This window comes from Varanus komodoensis, unplaced genomic scaffold (genome assembly GCF_004798865.1).
Source record: "Varanus komodoensis strain SLA01 unplaced genomic scaffold, ASM479886v1 scaffold9, whole genome shotgun sequence".
In the NCBI taxonomy this organism is placed as follows: domain Eukaryota; kingdom Metazoa; phylum Chordata; class Lepidosauria; order Squamata; family Varanidae; genus Varanus; species Varanus komodoensis.
In genome coordinates, this window is record NW_025336598.1 from 3,261,557 (window position 1) to 3,279,451 (window position 17,895).

The 17,895-nt window shown below is 44.3% G+C and overlaps 1 protein-coding gene across 5 annotated transcripts in view; it reads left to right on the top strand.

Moving 5' to 3' along the window:
- Nucleotides 1–16,231, top strand: part of LOC123016916 (zinc finger CCCH-type antiviral protein 1-like) — a 57,697-nt gene extending 41,466 nt beyond the window's left edge. Inside the window, exons 11-14 of one of the 5 annotated variants that reach the window (XR_006413497.1) lie at nucleotides 3,121–3,251; nucleotides 8,228–8,379; nucleotides 9,919–10,427; nucleotides 14,911–14,978. Coding sequence is in view for 3 of the 5 variants with exons in the window: in XM_044417672.1 (XP_044273607.1) it covers nucleotides 3,121–3,251; nucleotides 8,228–8,379; nucleotides 11,672–11,904; nucleotides 14,911–15,102 (708 nt within the window). In the remaining 2 variants the exon portion in view is untranslated. Of the gene's footprint in view, nucleotides 1–3,120; nucleotides 3,252–8,227; nucleotides 8,380–9,918; nucleotides 10,428–11,671; nucleotides 11,905–14,910 lie in introns of those variants that run through there. The other 4 variants (XR_006413496.1, XM_044417672.1, XM_044417673.1 and 1 more) reach the window with 4 other exon arrangements.
- The last annotated feature ends 1,664 nt before the right edge of the window (nucleotides 16,232–17,895 follow it).

Sequence of the window (17,895 nt, forward strand, 5' to 3'; positions counted from 1 at the left end):
CACAAAAGCATCTACTTCTGCTTCACTGACTATGCTAAAGCCTTTGATTGTGTGGATCACAACAAACTGTGGCAAGTTCTTAAAGAGGTGGGAGTACCAGACCATCTTATTTGTCCCTTGAGAAACCTATATGTGGGTCAAGAAGCAACAGTGAGAACTGGACACGGAACCACTGATTGGTTCAAAATTGAGAAAGGAGTTCGGCAAGACTGTATACTGTCGCCCTGCCTATTTGACTTATATGTAGAGCACATCTTGAGAAAGGCGGGCCTAGATGAATCACCAGTTGGAATTATGATTGCTGGGAGAAATATCAACACCCTCAGATATGCAGATGATACCACTCTAATGGCAGAAAGTGAAGAGGAACTAAAGAGCCTCTTGATGCGGGTGAAGGAGGAGAGCGCAAAAGTTGGCTTGAAACTCAGTATCATCCGGTCCTCTCACTTCCTGGAAAATAGATGGGGAAGAAATGGAGGTAGTGACAGATTTTATTTTCCTCGGGTCCAAGATCACCACAGACAGGGACTGCAGCCAAGGCTATGGTTTTCCCACTTGCAATCTATGACTGTGAAAGTTGGACCATAAGGAAGGCTGAGCGCCAAAGAATTGAGGCCTTTGAATTGTGGTGCTGGAGGAGACTCCTGTGAGTCCCTTGTACCGCAAGGTGATCAAACCGGTCAGTCCTAGAGGAGATCAACCCTGACTGCTCTTTAGAAGGCCAGATGCTGAAGATGAAACTCAAATACTTTGGCCACCTAATGAGAAGGAAGGACTCGCTGGAGAAGAGTCTAATGCTGGGAACAATAGAAGGCAAAAGAAGACGGGGATGACAGAGGATGAGGTGGCTCAATGGAGTCACTGAGGCAGTCGGCATGAGCTTAAGTGGACTCTGGGGGATGGTGGAGGACAGGAAGGCCTGGAGGAATATTGTCCATGGGGTCGCGATGGGTCGGACACGACTTCACGACTAACAACAACAAATCATTCAGCAACAGCACCACCGAGCCTGAGGGCCAATTGATATCACTGCCTGGTACCTTCCGTTTGGGGAAAAAAACAGAAGAGGGGACAACCTCTAACTACTAACCATCTGCCCTCCTTCTGTAATGACTTTTTAAACCCCTAGTGCCGTACCTTCCCCTGCCCATAACCACCCCAATGGCAATGCCCCTCTGCTCCCCAGGAACTTCCATTCCAATTTAAAACACAGATGTAAATATAGAATGCAGACATAAAACTAGGATGCTATGCATTTAAAGGAGGAGCCCTAATGCACAAAATGCCTCTGGCTCCACTCAAAAGAGAAAACCTCACCAGTACAACATTTAAAATTTACCAAGCCCAACCTCCCTGCAACACAACCAAAAAGCCCCTGGCCCTACCCAGCCCCAGATGGCCCCAAACGGCTTCACACCCTTTGGCTGCCAGGTGTCTGGGGAGGGTGAGTGTGTAGATGGCAATGCATAGGTGGAAGCACTGGGGTGAGGAGCCGGGTGCAGACCTCATCCCTTGTTGGCGGCAGTATCCCTGGGGGCCTTTGTGGCGTGGCACAGCATTGGGCAGGCTGGCAAGCAGGCAAGCAGCAGATGGGAGGGTACATCTGTAGTCCCTTGGCAACACATTGGAGCAACTGTTGCTGATTTATTAACTTTTTGCATCATTTTTAGCACCAAAAATGTGTAAATGTTTTGGAGATTTTAAAAAATGATGTCAACAGTTTGCAAAAGTGTGCAAAGATATATATATCCCTGATAAATGCCCCACCAAACTTGTTAATCTTTGTCAAAAACTTTGTTTAAAAAGGAATGTTTTTGATTGCTCTCAAAAATAAGTGCTCCTGTAAATGGGTCTGGCTGCACTTCCCATTTTTCTGAGCACCTAGTGGTTGAGGAAAAGGAAGGAGGCATGGAAGAGAGTGAGACCTGTCAGGTTCAAAATTAATCATATAGAACATTGCTGCAAAAGAGGTGATACATTCACACACACCCCTTCCTCATGCAGCTGCTTGCACTTTGACAGCTGTCAAAGGAAAGAAATGTACTGGAAGCCTGGCTTTGTCACTGTCTCTGGGTGGCACTTGACTTGGTTGACAGTAGGTGCTTACCAGGACGTAGACCAGGCAAGGCCTCAGGTTTCCAGTAGTAAGAGTTGTGAACTACCCCACTTTTTTAATTCACCAAAACCACCATGAATTAAATTCTGGGGCAAGATGATGATAATGGCGATGCTTGCAGTGATAATGATGGTGGCAGTGATGGCAAATCACTGATGATGGCTCTACTGTTCTGCTTAGGAAATTTGGAGACTGTCTCTGGTGGAGGGTCCAGGAGAGTTCAGCAAGATCAATAAAGGGCCTTTGTGGGTTTTGCACAGTGGCTCACTCATCACCTATCACAACCCAGAATCGGGTCACTCGCCTGGGTTCAGGTGAAATGACAACCCTCGACACAAGCCCTGTATTAGGATGGCTTGTTGGGGAAAAACAAGCCACCCTGGGGGAGGGTCCAAGTTCACACAATATGACAGCTCACTGAGACTAGTTACCAATGATGCATTGCCACATTATGCAAATGGAGTCAGTAATTCAGACAGAAAAACAGAAACAGTGCGAGTCAGAAAGGGTCTCCCAGGCCATCTAGTCTGAACCCTGGCTCCAGCAGGCTCCACATGTGCATGTCCAGCCTATCTTTGAACAACTTTACATACATTCATACACACACACATTCTTATTCTGCCCCTCATTATATATTATCAGAGAGAGAGAGAGAGAGAGAGAGAGAGAGAGAGAGAGAGAGAGAGAGAGAATATAAAGGCACTTTATATATAGTGGGGAGAGAGAATTAATAGGCTGTTGATGGGTGAGAGTCATAGGGAAATTGCGGTGAAGAGAAGAGACTGGATTGGAATGCCGTCTCCTAAGGGCTACATGGCAGCTGCTGTGGCATTATTACTCTCTTTGCCAAGTGGAACAGATAAGATCTCCATCCATCTCTGAAGTTACAGCTTCAGGAATTTTGCAGCATTTCAAGATTTTGCTGCTAAACCAACTGAAAATGCTGTGTGCTTGACTTTTTGGAAATAAATGTAACCAACACTCTGTGATACTTTTGGTTTTAGGCTGTTGAACTCAGCAAAACATCCCATGAATACACTAAAATTGCGAATCTCTTTCAAACGACAATGAGCAATTATGTCATCAAGAAAATTAAAAGGATTCAGAACCCATCCCTTTGGCAAGTCTTTCAATGGTTTGTATCCATCTCATCATATTAACTCACCCAGTGTTACAAGGGATTTGGAAGGGCTAATTTGAATATTGCAGAGAGACATAGAAACAATCTGCCAAACTCCCCTCACTTGTTCAGAATCTTGTGAAAGATGGGCACGCCTTCAGCCTCAGTGAGTGCGTAACAGCCTGGGTATGTTGCCACCACAAGTAGCAATAGCCTGTGCATTCCCAAAGGCTCCTTTGCATGTTCAAATATAAATGCCTGAAGTGGGCTCCTCTGGTTTGGTTATTTACTAAAAAGCAACCACTGAAGATGTGCTCAGGAGAGCTAAAAACAAGTTAGGATGCTTAATCCTCTTTTCTCCTGATTTTCCACTCAAACTCCCCCAGTAGCTTTCTCATCCATAGGGTAAAAGATAGAAGGTGAAATCAGCTCAGGAAATGCCACTTTGGGTTGACAGTAGCAGAGAGGGAAAGGACAAGTAGGCACTCCCTTATCTCTCTTTTCAACTGGCAGTTTGCATTTAAAAACAAAAAGCAAAACAAGAAACACCATGGGCAGATTGTGTATCTCTTACTTTTAGCTTTGTGCTGATAACTGTGTCTTATGAGTGTGAGTTTAAATCTCAAATGTTATCCCCTGCTGCTTCTCAAGTCAAGGAAGAAATAAGTTGGAAGGCAAAGTTGGATGCCTTGTGTCATGAATCTCAGTTTGATTTTAGAAATGGCCACAGTACAAATGCCAAAAAGTTCTAAAGTGAATGACTCTTCCCATTCTCATTGCCAGCTCATGTATTCAAACCTTCTGCTGTATGAATGGACTGCTTGCATGAACAGATCATCAGATTCATGTGGCTCTGGTTTATGTGAGGGAGCAATCCTCTGACCTCTAGACAGTGTCTGAAGGACCACTGGATTTTTCAGATTCCCAGCTCTAAGATTAGAGACAACACCCAACCCAACTGGGTGAGTTTGGGCCAGGCACAGATGCTCAACCCAACCTATCTCACAGGCTTGTTGTGAGGATGAGATTGAGAGGAAGAGAATTCTGCTAATTGCCTTGAGTTGCTTGAAAGGGAAAAAAGCAAGATACAAACATGAATATTTAAGTAAATGAGCTCTGCCCTGTCACTTGTCTGCCCCCTCAGATTATCTGGAAACAAGGTGTGCTGGCTGATCTCTGAGATCAGGAAAGTGACTTTATGAGGAAGTTAAAGAGGGAAATTTGGGAGGAGGCGTGGAGACTAGAAAGGCCAGATTATCTTACCCTGAAGTTTCTCCCATCTCTTCCTGTTCAAGAGGTGCCCCAGTTGATGAAGAAGCTCAGCTAACAAAAATGCAGGATGGGAGTGTGGGGAAGTAGCAGTTACTTCTGCTCTGTATGGGAACCTGTAAACCTCTGATTTTGGAGGTTTAATGGCATTACATGAGGACTGCAGCCTAAGAAACTTAATTAGAGATCAGGAAATCCCTGGATCTCAGGTGTGAGACCATCAAGTCAGCATTAAATGAGCCAGTCACTCACTCTCAGCCAGTTTCCTCATCTGCAGTGAGTATAATAATGCAGACCTACCCCTACAGAGCTGCAAGAGAATGTGAACAACTGCAAATCTTCCTGCACTGTAATGTAAAAAGTGACTTTACCCTTCACTACAGAAAGGAAGCTGCAACCACCATGTAGATTGAGGAACTGACTGATCCACTCATATGGGCATATACCTGCACAAGTGAACTGGCAGATGCACATGGGAAGCATTTCTTTTCTTCAAAAAGAAGCATATCTTCTTTTTGAAGAATAGCATAGATGTAATTCTTATGGTTACAAAACTCTCAAAGTTGTGAGTGTGCATGTATGTGTGTGCATGCATGAGAGCAAGCGAGCACTGAGATAGCAAGATACAGAAGAGCTGCTGAATAAGATTTCATGTGTGTAATTGTGGGAGATGGAAAGAATAATTGTCCAACAAACATGGCACCACACTGAGGCTCCGTGAGTAACGCAGAGGCAGTCCTGCATGGCAGCATCACTTGGGAAGGAAGGGGATGCTCTGAGCAAGGCAACGTTCTAACCATTATTCACATGGCTGAACAAAGCAGCCAGCACACAGGATCAGCAGAGGGAGCACCATCCATTTTTGAAACAACCCATATGGATTTTTCTTTTGCCTTTGGAGGGAGAGGAAGGCATGTGTCAGCAGGAGCTGGTGTTTGTGAATGCTCAGACCTTAGTTAATCCATGCATATGCTTGATTTCTCAGGGGGCATGGAGAGGTATTTGTGGGGGGAGAAATGCTCATGTGAAAATGCATATTTCAGTGTCCCTTTTTGCTATAGGGTTCTCCTGGGTTCCAGAATTGCTTTTCCATGTGGGTCTGTGTTTGCATGCTTTGGAGGGAGGGGTGCATGTGCGTGAGTGCATGCATACATGCTTTTGGGGGTTCTCTGTGTATTTTGTGTGGGTGGGTGTGGATACTTGGGGTATCTACTGTTCAAAGGGATTCTGCTGGCTTCTAAAAGGATATAACAATCATTATAATTGCATGCAAAGGGATAGCTGTGGATGCATGCAAAACTTGCCATGCTTTCTCCTGAGCAATCCAGTCCTCCTTACAATGTATATATATCATCTGGAATTGTGTACTATGCTGCTTCTGAGTAGGCTTGCTCTGGTGTAAGCTTTATGATGGATAAACAAAGGCAAAGCTTTGGGATGCTTTTGGAATTCGTTCCTGTGCTCCAAATGCTGCTTTTCTGTGCGGCTCACATATTTCTTTATTTCTGTGATCATCATTCTTACTGTGGCTGTGTGGATTCTCACTTCCCACTCATTTTAGTGCCACTTGCTCCTCAGTGGAATGGGAGTTGTTGTTGGAGCAGAGTAAGGGCTGGGGCATGGGTGACAGTTGGGACAGGCAGAACAGCAGGATCAGGGTACTGGTGTGAAGCCAGGTCCTACAACTTAGTAGGGCTTGAGGCTGGTAGTGTGGTCAGCAGTCCAGGGTCAGGGTAGCAGGCAGTCCAATATTATACACAAGTGAAAGAGAGAACACAGTCCAGAAACAGTCCAGTGGTCTGATGCCAGGGAAGCAGTCATGCAAAGGTGGTCTGGACAAGAGGGGGCTGGAGCAGGGCAGGAACAACTGGTGCAAGCAAGAACTTGCAGGAGCAGGGCAACGGCAGACTAGAGTGCACAAGATCAAACAAGAGCAAGACAGGAGCAAATGGAACAAGCAGAAGCAGGCTGGAGCACATTAGAGTCCTGGAGACTACTTGCATTGCTGTGGCGAGGAGCAGCAGTGCAGTGAAGCCTTTTATGCTGGTCTTCAGGACCTCCAGCAATTCTGCACTGCACAATTGCTCCACAGATGTTCCTTGCAGGTGTTCCTGGTTCTGCAAGCACTTTGCAGGGTCATTCCAGCCCTGATCCTGACAAGCAGTAGAACATGGGTCCAAAGGAGATCTTTTGTATGACTGAGTGATTTCTGTATACCCTTTACATGTTGTGCACCTCAGCTTCCTCTTTCGGTGCATCACTTTCTGATTGCTGTGGATTCAAAGACTGTTCTACCTCCCCTGACTCCTTGGCATTGCTTCTGCTGACCTGCCCTCTGTCCCACCAGTCAGTTTGGCTGCCAGCACCCACGGCATACAATCCAAGTACAAAGATGCATAAATATGGCAATAAACATGTATCCGTCTTTGTCATCTGCATCTCATTAACTGGTTCATAAGGATTATGAGTGTGCCTTTCCTCTACCAGAACAAAATTTATTTGACATATGTGAATCCTGCATTTTCCTCCAGGGGTGTATGGCCTGTATGATTCCCTTCCTCTCCCTCTCCTTTTAAGCCTCACAATCACCCTGCTACATACACGAGAATCAGCTGATGGCTCAAAGCCACCCAGTGAGCTTTGTGGCTGAAAAGGAACTAGGTACCAGTTGTCCTGCATCCCAGGCGGGCACAATGTTGGCTCACAATATTTGTAGCTCATTATTTGCTTCATCAGTCACATTTAAGTGGTGTTTCCCACCTTTCAAGCATTTTTTTCTGTTGGTGTGAAGCTAGCAAAAAACCCCTTTTAAATCTTTTCCTAAATAATAGCAATGCCAGTGTGATGGAGCATATGTCTGAAAATCCCTACATGTCTCATTCAAGAACTTGAAAAAACTATGTTAAGAAGTTAAATATATATTTATTCTATAAATATTTATTAAAGAACTATCATTTCTTTATTCCCATCACCACCACAGAAGAAGCCTGAAGATGTGCTTTTGCCCACATTCAGCTGGATTCTGTCCTTTCTCCTTTCTGTGTTCTGGCCACCTTCCTGTCTTCTTTATTGTCTCCAGCCTCCTAATCAAGTGATGGCTATGGTAGAGCTGGTGTTTAGGAATGATGGGACCTGTTTGCATGACACAACAACCCACCCTGCAAATAAGTGTCATAGATTGGTTGTTCATGCAACAACTGTGGTGTGTACATGACTGAGCTCGCTGTGGGTTGCTGCTCCTTCCCTTTTGGTCCTCCTGTCAGTGTCAGAGGTCTTGAACCTTTCTTGTCCACTCTCTTGTGCCAATCATCACCACTTTTTGGTCACCGCGAAGATTAAAAAAAAAAACTTCCTTGTTCCTCAAGTGCTTAAAACTGGTGGTAAATCAGGGATAGCCACTCAAATGTGTTATTTGGGCATAGTGGTTAAAGTGTTGGACTAGGATTGAGGAGATCCATGTTCTGGTCCCTACTTGGCCATGAAGCTCATTGGAAGTGCTTTGCAGTGTCTGTCACTGACTCTCAGCCTAGACTACCTTACAGGGTTGTAAGGATGAAATGGATTGTGTAAGCTACTTTGGATGCCTTGCAAGAAGAAAATGCAGGATATAGATGTAAAAAGGAATTAAATAAAATGAGGCACATCATCCTAATAGGTGTAAGAGATACAGTATTGCTAACCTTAAGTTCAACAGAGAGTGAGAGACGTTTGTTTCATAATAGGCAAAAAGAGCAGATGAAGAAGAAAAAAGGAGGACAGAACGTTGAAGAGAAACTCCTGTTCCATGGTACTAATTATTCTTTCTTGGAAGCTATCTGCAATGACAACTTTGACTGGAGAATTTGTGGGACCAATGGAACTGTCTTTGGGAAAGGTAAAATGTTAAAGCAAAGCACTCGCAAGCTCTTTGTATCAAAACCATTTTGGTACATTCCCTTTGAAGAAAGTCATGTCTTGCATAAATTTACCTTATCCTGGTGAATATTTTATTTTATATGAGTGATGCAAATGAAGATGCTATCCAATTAAGGAAGGAATTGGTTTAAATAGATGAGAAATTTCATGAAGGAATGCTTCCACTTTTGACAGTTTGGCAGTCTAGAGGATTAAAATTTGAAAAGCTATTGCTGACATGGCATGAAGAAAAACTTTTTGTACTCCACTATTCTTCGTGGTCTCTGTGCATCACACATATGGGCTCTTTGGGCATGCATGGAGCAGTTTTCAGGAAGATTCTAAAGCTGACTAATTAGTATTTGGTAGGAGCCCAGCCCCCAACGCAGCTAGCGTGAGTGTGGGGCTCCCACCAAGACCTTAGTTCTTCTTTGACTGCCATTGTGAGTGCATCGGGAAGTTCTTTTCCAACTTACCTCATGGGCTATACATAAAAGCTGCTGCTGGTCAGGTTTCCTTTTCGCTATACCTTCTCCCTATTGCTCTAAGCACAAAATGGAGGAGGAGGAGGATAGGTATTCGTAGCCCTTGGCATTTGCCACTGGGGGCTTTTGTTGTGCCTTGCCGGCAGGCAATGACACTTCAGGCTGCTTTCTGCAACTGTACCTCATACGGCAGTAAGCTCCCACCAACCGACAGCCACTTCCTTAGTTCGTTTTGCCTGGGAGAGTATCATGTTGTTGAGTCTTGTAACCACTGCCAAGCTTTTACAAAGCAGGCAAGGAAGTACCAGCCTGACCATTTAATGGCAGAACTTTGGAGCTGCTCTTTGCATGCCAAAGACCCTCAGCCATCTACTTCTGCGGCTTCGGCTCAAAACCCAGATGACTTGTTGCCTCCCCCACCTGGGAAAATGCCCAAAGTGTCAAAACAAAAGAAGTTGGAAAAGAAAGCAAAGCCTTGAAAGTCACTTACCCTTATTTAAGAGAAGGAAAGCACAAAAAGCGCCCATTTGCACTCTGAGTTGTTGGTACCTAGCAGCCTCCCGTGTGCTGTAGTCACAGTGCCACCCCAAAGCCAGGGGAACCAGGGACAATCCCTACAACCCTTCCAACCTCCAAGGGGCACTTTGGTGTCCGAAAGAGAGATTCAGGAGTCATCGGCTCAGCCTCCTCAGTCAGCCCAGCTTCTGGTAAAGAACCAAGCCAAGCCAAGCCTTCACCCTCGGTACTGAGTGTGTTTCTCCAGCCTGAGAGACAAAGAGCCAAACGATGCTCTTGATCTCCGACTCTGACTCTGCATAAAAGACATTGATCTCCCCCAAGGGGCCAAGGGGATTTCGATTTTTCAATTCAATTCGATTCCGAGTTCTATGTAGAACGCTGGGGATCCATCAGCTCAAGACAAGGGTCCCACTGGAGCCCATCAGGTTCGGAACATAACCCCTTGCCTGGTCCCAGCTTTCGCGGTGCATTCCAACAGCTGACTCAAGACCCTGCCAATTTTCTACTGTTCACAGATAGGCAACCTCCATCTTCCTTGCTCAGCCATCGTACCAATAGAACCAAAGGCCTGTCCGAACAAGGGCAGTATACCTTGGTCTCAATGGCATCTTCTCCAGACTGGCATTCTGATGCTCCTCCAGGTTTCATGATGACCTTCTCAGACCTGTCCCGGCCACCTGAGGATACTGGATTCTTTGCATCCCAGGTTCTTTGAATGGCCCATGGTCTAGGTCTTAATCCTAGACAAAAACCCTCGAGAACTAAAGACCCAGTCTTTGAGGCTGTCTATGCAGAGTCTGCTGGACCTGTTACCATACCACTCCTCCCAACTCTGCTGGATGCGATCCATCATGAATGGAGGTCCTCGGCATCTGTGGCTCCGCCACTGTGCTGCCTCCAGAATTTATATTGCATTCAAGAAATGCTGAATTCCTGTTTCATCACCCTAGGCCAAACTCTGTCATTGTAGAGTGCACCCAGTCTCACTCCAGGAGAGAGCATGCCACCCCATCTGACAAGGAAGGTAGGCGTCCTGACACCATTGGTCACCACTTTTTACTCCTCATCAGCCCTGTCTTTATAAATGGCCAATTATCAAGCTACCATGGCCAGATTCTCATGCTTTGGGATAGAATGGTGTCCCTATACTCTTCACTATCTAAGGACGCCCAAGACCTGGCAAACAAAATCAAGAATGAGGCTATGCACTTAGCCAGACAAGAGATCCTCACAGTGCGACACCAAGCTGAGGGTGTCGCTTGCAATATGGCGGGAGCAATAGGTCTCCATCACTTCGCATGGCTCCGATCCTCTGGGCTGTCAGGGGAGGCCAAAGCACATATAGAAGACATGCCATTTAACAGCACTGGCTTGTTCCACAAAACCACTGAAAACTGAATGGACTCAGTTCAAAAGGCCAGGAACACTGCTCGCTGCATGGGGATCAATCAGTCAATACCCCAAAGGCAATATACCTCACATAAGTGGCATCTATTTTCCTACCAGCCTAAGACCCCTGCCATCACTACTACTAGACAGCATACGGCCCTTAGCCTGGATGCCAAGATCCCCTTTCACAGGTTCGATCTTCCTGGAGGTGCCCAGACAATTCCAGGAGGCATCTGTGACTCCTTCATATGTCTCGCATTGGCTCTCCTATGTTCAACCATCAACTCCAGCCCTTTCTCCACACCTGGGCTACCATAACCTCAGCCTCATGAGTGCTTTCAGGCATTGCCCATGGATACCATATCGAGTTTACTACACTTCCTTGCTCTGTGGTACCAGAATGAACAGCTCCATCACCACCTCTATTACAGGACATTGCCTCCCTGTTTTATAAAGGAGCTATTGAACTTGTACCATCAAAAAATCCTGGATTCTATTCCAGGTATTTCACAGTACCGAAGAAAGACAGGGGTCTTTGTCCTCACATGGATCTCCGTTCTCTGAATAAGTATATTCGACCCAAACGTTTCAGGATGGTATCTCTCTAGACCATCCTCCCCTTGCTCTGAAGGTGCATGGTTCATGTCCATTGACTTGAAGGATGCTTATTTTCATATTACGATTGAAGAATCCTATAGATACTTCCTCCAATTCCAGATAAACAATGAACATTTCCAATTTACTGTTCTCCCCTTTGGGCTAGCAGCTGCACCCAGATTATTTACCAAATGCATGTCAGTGATCTGCGCCTCCAAGGTGTTCATGTATACCCCTACCTCGATGACTGGCTTATTGTAGCTCACTCCCTTCTCCTCTCAGGATCCTCAAGTGAGTATTGTAACAGATGCCTCCCTCCTTGGTTGGGGTGCTCATTGTGGACAAGCCACCATCCAGTCCAGGTGGAGTCCCACAGAAAGCTGTCACCATATCAATTTCCTTGTGCTCCTGGCAATCAAGAAAGCTTTGGTTGCCTTCCAAAACCACGTTTGAGATCGTCACATCAGAGTCTGATGGACAATACTACAGTGGTGGCATACATAAGCAGACAAGAGGTAACCAGATCAAACAGCCTAGCACACCTTGCCATAACTATATGGCTCTGGTGTATAGCCAAGTGAGCTGCTCTACATGTAGCAGGCAAAACCAGTGTTGTAGCAGACCTCTTGAGCAGGAGTTTCGCCACATGCCATGAGTGGGAACTGAATCCTGCGGTCCTCCAAACTTTATGGATCCATTGGGGCATACCCCAGATAGACTTGTTCACTACCAAACACAACAGAGTCTGCCCCCAGTATTGCTCGGGATCTGGTCTCAGCAGGCACTCTCTGGAAGATGCCTTTCTCCTATCCTGGAGTGGGAATCTGTTTTACCTATTTCCCCCCTTCCCGCTGATTCTGAAGGTCTTGACAAAGATCTTGCAAAATCGTAGGAATGTGCTTCTCATTGCTCCTTTGTGGCCCAGTCAACACTGGTTTCCTCTCCTACTTGACCTGTCCAAACAGACATTCTGTCATCTACTTGGAACAATTTGCTCACCCAGTTGGGACAATTTGCTCACCCAAGGTCATGACAGAACTCTCCATCCCAACCTATCAACACTTTATCTCACAGCATGGAGGATTCGTCAGACTTAGTTCCTTCTGATCTCCAGTTTGTGCTAGATGCATCGCTTAAACTGTCCACTTGCAAGTCTTACAATGCAAAATGGGTAACCTTTCAGGCCTTTGCAAACCAGCATAACTTTGCTCCAGCCACAGCCTCTCTAGTTGAAATCCTCTCATTTTTGAACTCCTTATACAAAAGAGGCCTCTCCTATTCGTTGATTAAGGTCTACGTGGCTACCATATTGGCTTTCCACAATCCAGTTCAGGGGTGAACAGCTTTCTCTCATCCCCTCATATACAAATTTCTCAAAAGGATCTGGAATTTAACTCCTCCCCTCAGACAACCACCTCCATCATGGAGCCTGTCTGTTGTCCTCCACGCACTTACCAAGTCTCCCTTCAAGCCTATGCACTCATGTGATCTCCATCTCCTGTCGTGGAAAACAGCCTTCCTCGTAGCCGTCACCTCTGCCCATCAAGCAACAGAACTGGCAGCCCTCCGGATTGATACCCCATACATGGTCTTTCATAAAGACAAAGTCGTCCTCCGGCCTAATCCTACCTTCCTGCCTAAGGTAGTGTCATATTATCATGTGAATGAGCCAATAATCCTGCCCTCGTTCTTCCAGAGTACATCTTCCACCTTAGAGACTGCATTGCATTCCCTTGATGTCAGAAGGGCTCTTGCCTTTTATACATCAAGAACCCAATCCCTAAGACAGACTCAAAGGCTGTTCATCCTTTATGGTGAGCCACACAGAGGACACCCGATATAGCCTTAAGGTGGATCATCCATGCCATTCGTCTGGCCTATGATCTCTCTGACCTTCAATGTTCTGGACCTGTCAAGGCTCACTCACTCGAGTAGAGCCACATCCACCTCTATTGCACTCTATGCTGGAGTGCCCTTGATTGACCCCTGTAAGGTGGCCACATGGTCTAATCCGTTGACCTTTTTAAACACTGCCACCTTGATGTCAGGTCAAGAGAGGACTGTCCCTTTGGCAGATCCGTCCTCTCTGCTCTGCTGCACTGAGCCACACCACCCTCCTCCTCGAGGTAAGCTTGCCAGTCGCCCATATGTGTGATACACAGAGACCACGAAGAATAAAGACAGGTTTCCTTACCTGTAACTGTTGTTCTTCAAGTGGTCATCTGTGTATTCACGCATATCCACCCACCATCCCCTCTGGTGTTTCTCTTGGACACATGCGTTATTCTGCGTTATTCATGCGGTGATGATGGGGGTCTCAGCTTTGAACTGAGGTCTTGGCTGGAGCCCCGCCCTCATGCTAGCTGCATAGGGGGCTGGGCTCTCTCCAAATACTAATTAGTCAGCTTTTGAATCTTCCCGAAAAACTGCTCCATGCATGCGCAAAGAAGCCATATGTGTGAATACACAAATGACTACTCGAAGAATGACAGTTACAGGTAAGGAAACCTGTCTTTCTTCAACGAGGTGTGATGTGAATACTAACTTCACTCATTCTACTTCTTTTCATATTCATGAAACTTGATCCCTATTGTAGAATCTCAGTCTGCAAATTGCCAAAAAAAGTGAATTAGAAAATGCTGACTGTTTGATGAACATAAATAGCTACAAGATTGTTGTGAGGTTTTTTACCTTGGGAAATTAACTGAAATTATGTTATTGAAAGAACATTAGAAAGATGGGAATAATCAGATTCCAAAGTGAAAATGTGGGCAGTTATTAGTTGAATAAATCAGTTAATAGTTTATCACATTATCCAAGCAAGATTTGGAAAATGAACAGTAAACAAATGGCTGTGTTCTTCTCAGCTTTTATGCTGTGAAGTCATAGAAGTCATATTCCATGTTTAAGCTCTGATTGATACAGTCAGATTTTGGATAAACTCCTGCTTTTCTGCCTTTTCATGTCCCTTTGCATTATAAGGAGCATCCGTTGTAAATATTCCTGCAGGTGTTTATTTAGAATACACAATACAGATTTTAAATATATGGACAAAAAGGTCTGAAAGAAAGTCCTGAAATTTTTGTACTCCAGAGCACCATTGCACATCAAAAACTTTAGGGTGCTGTACATGTGCTATCTCATTGGAGCTGCACAGCAACACTGGCTATTTCTAGTACCCCCCCCCCCCTAATCTATCTGGGGGTTACTAGCACTGCCTTTAAGAAAGTACTTCTTCAAATTTGGGGGGGAATTTTCTAGTTGCCTGTTTTTATTCAGAAGATGCTTGTTGGGGCTCTACTGTCTGGAGCGCATTCTGTACTTCACTCTGTATCAGGGATGGGGAACATTTGGCCTTCCAGATGCTATTAGATTCCAGCTCCCATTATCCATAACTAGTATGGCCTCTGTTGTTAGCCTACAGCTCATTCCATCAAGAGAGTTAAAGTTTCCTACCTTTTGTCTATGAGAGCCAGCACATTAATTAACTCCCTATCCACCCCCCCCCCCAATCTTTCTAGGGAGCTACTTTGCCAGAGATGCACAGTATTCGCACAACTACTGTCAACATAAAGCGAATTCAAAGGAGTTTGTTCTGTTCGTGGCTCAAGTTCTGGTTGGTGATTCTGCTAAAGGGCATTCAACTTACAGTCGTCCCCCAGCAAAGTCAACTGATCCGACCAGGTGTTATGACAGCTGTGTGGATAATCTGATGGATGCATCCATCTACATCATTTTTGAGAAGCATCAGATTTATCCTGCATATTTGATATATTATGAAGAGGACAAGAAATGTGTTCTGGCGTAGACAATGCTTAACACCTTGTTGTTGCAGTGTGTTGCTGTTATGTACCATCAGATTGTCTGCCACTTACGGCAGCCCTCTGGAAAGATGCCTGTACGTCATACGTGGCCTTCTATTCTTCTCCCTTTGATTTTCTGTAGCACAAATGCCTTCTCAAGATGTGCCCATAGCATGTCTGTTTTGCCAGTTTTGTTTCTGGGATTGCTAATTTACATGCTCAAGTCTTTTTAAATAATCAGATTTGGGGGAAGCAATATAAACCTTCAGATGAATAAGAAATGTTGAATCACTGTTGTTGAAGATCGGACTCATACTTTATCAGTTACTTCTGTAGGAAAAATGACAATACCTTTGTTGTAGGCAAAGCTGTGAAACTTGCAGCATTTCCTTTATTATATATCTTAGTGATTTTGTAAGGGGCAAAATAAGAGTCCCTTGAATGTATTGCGATTTTTTTAAGGATGGGTATTAATCCATACAGTGAGGTAGGGCATACTGATACATATGTACATTTTTCTGCCCTGCTAGACGGATATTGTCATTGTACCAGGAATGTTTGAATAGTTGTATCTTTTGATATTCCTGTTCACTCTGGGACAGTTAACGTTCATGCATAACACTTGGCCAATTGCAATGATCTCTATTATTGGCCACACATATCCTGCGAAAATTAATCAAGTGTCAGATATGACATAAGCTTTCAGTTTGTTTCAGCTAAACAATATAATTTGTATGTCTTACTGTTGTTAGTAGTAAGGCAGTTAGTATTTAATTATCAGAGGTAAAGGTTTTGGGCATAAAACTTGCCCCGAGACACTCAAGTTAATTTCAGTAAGTGATGATCATTGAATACATGACAACTATACTTGGCTTTCAATGTTCTTAAAAAAATTACTCTCTCCTGGTTATATCTCTGAGAAATGCAAATATTCTGTTCATTTTTTGGCTTTTCTCATGCTGTGGGTAGTGGATTACAAGATGGTGGGTGAGTCTCCTGTTTGTTTTAGAGATATAATTAAACAAACTGAAAAATTTAAGCATGTTGTCTTAATTTTGTCCAAATTTCAGCTTAAAATCCATCCTTTTTTTAGTGGGAGGGGGTGGAATAGAAAGTTGAAAGAGTCTGAGGCAGTACTCTCCAGGAACCATAGGATTTTATCCTAAGAGTGTTTCCAGGGCAAAGGCACTGAAAGCTTCGGTTGGTTAACCATTCCTATCACTTTTTCCTTCCATGTCTGCTAACCATTTGTAGTTTTAGTAGTCTGTTCATTGGGAATCGTTGATGGCTTTAATAGTGCCATGTTATCCAAATGGCACAGGAAAGCATCACAGTGCAGTGATTCCCACCCCACAAATGAGAAGTGAGAAGGCTCCATAAGGTGCTGGCTGGTACAGAAAGTATCTTGGAAGATACCCTTTTTAACTTGTCCCTGTGATTGAGAGGTACTACCGAATAATAGATCTAGTCATTCATTTTTGCTCAGGTACATAAGGAAATAGTCCACTGGACTGTCTCAGTGACTGAGAAATGTTCCGATACCTTTAATAAATGATGTAACAGAAGTTGATCCACAAGATACCATGCTTTCTCTAGGTTTACATAATGTGTGTTTTGTAGTTATATGCAGCCCCCTTTGTATGGAATTGAGACTCATTTTATCTGTTCATTTTGCCAGCCTTTCAGGAAAAGCGCATAGCAGTTTTTCTTTTCCAGTACACACAAGGAAAAATGCTGTGCCTTGGCAAGAGAAAACATTCCACACACTGATTGTAACACCATTCATGTAGCAATTTTTTAAAATGCAGAAGGCAGCTCTTGTCCAAATCCTACTGGATTGCTAACCAACAATTCTTTCAGCATATTAGGATTTTAAAGTCTTATTAATTGCATTTGTTTCACAGAAACACCTTAAACTCACATAAGTTACTCAGGATGTGTTGCATCCAGCTCCTTTAATGTACAGCAAGTGGGTAACTGCTCCAGATGTAGTCCTTAGAATCTCCCTTCTCTGCCATGCATAAGGGCGGGTGGAAGGTAGATCAGGATCTACAGTTGCAGTGGACTGGCAAGGATTCTGACTCTCAATTAGTTTAACAACAGAAAAGCTCCACCCACACCTCTCTAAAATTAGAAACCCTGAGGTTGGAGGGTTTCTTAAGCCATTCTTGGAGAAAGCTCATTGGCCATTGATTTCATTGGGTCTCTGCATTGTCTGGAACAAATCTCAGATCAGTGGTAACTCAAATATATTTGCACTTTTATGTTAAAGTCATCCAGATAATTCATGCGGTGTAGTAAATAATTAAGCCTTCCCTCCAGCCCCCTCCCATTCTGTATCAGGCACAGATAGATGTCAAAGTTCTGGAAAAAATAGACCCCATAAGTTACTTTCTGAATGGGGAGAGACAAACATTTTTAATATTGAAAGATGGGCCATAGAGAGATAAATTCAATTCAGGTCAGCTGGGATTCTAGTAAAATGGAACAGGTCAGCTGGGAAAGGGCAGTTAAGGTATGACTTAATCAGAGAAAGTCTTGGGAGAGAAAGAGGAGGTCTGTTGTTAGGTAGGTTCCTTTAGAGAGTATTTGTTTTACTGCTCAACTTGGCGTCTATCTCATCCCATCTTTTATAGCAACTTTTAGGTTTTACAGGATTCTGTTGGAATTGTGGTATCAGGAAAGATGGTAGCAGTGCTGCAA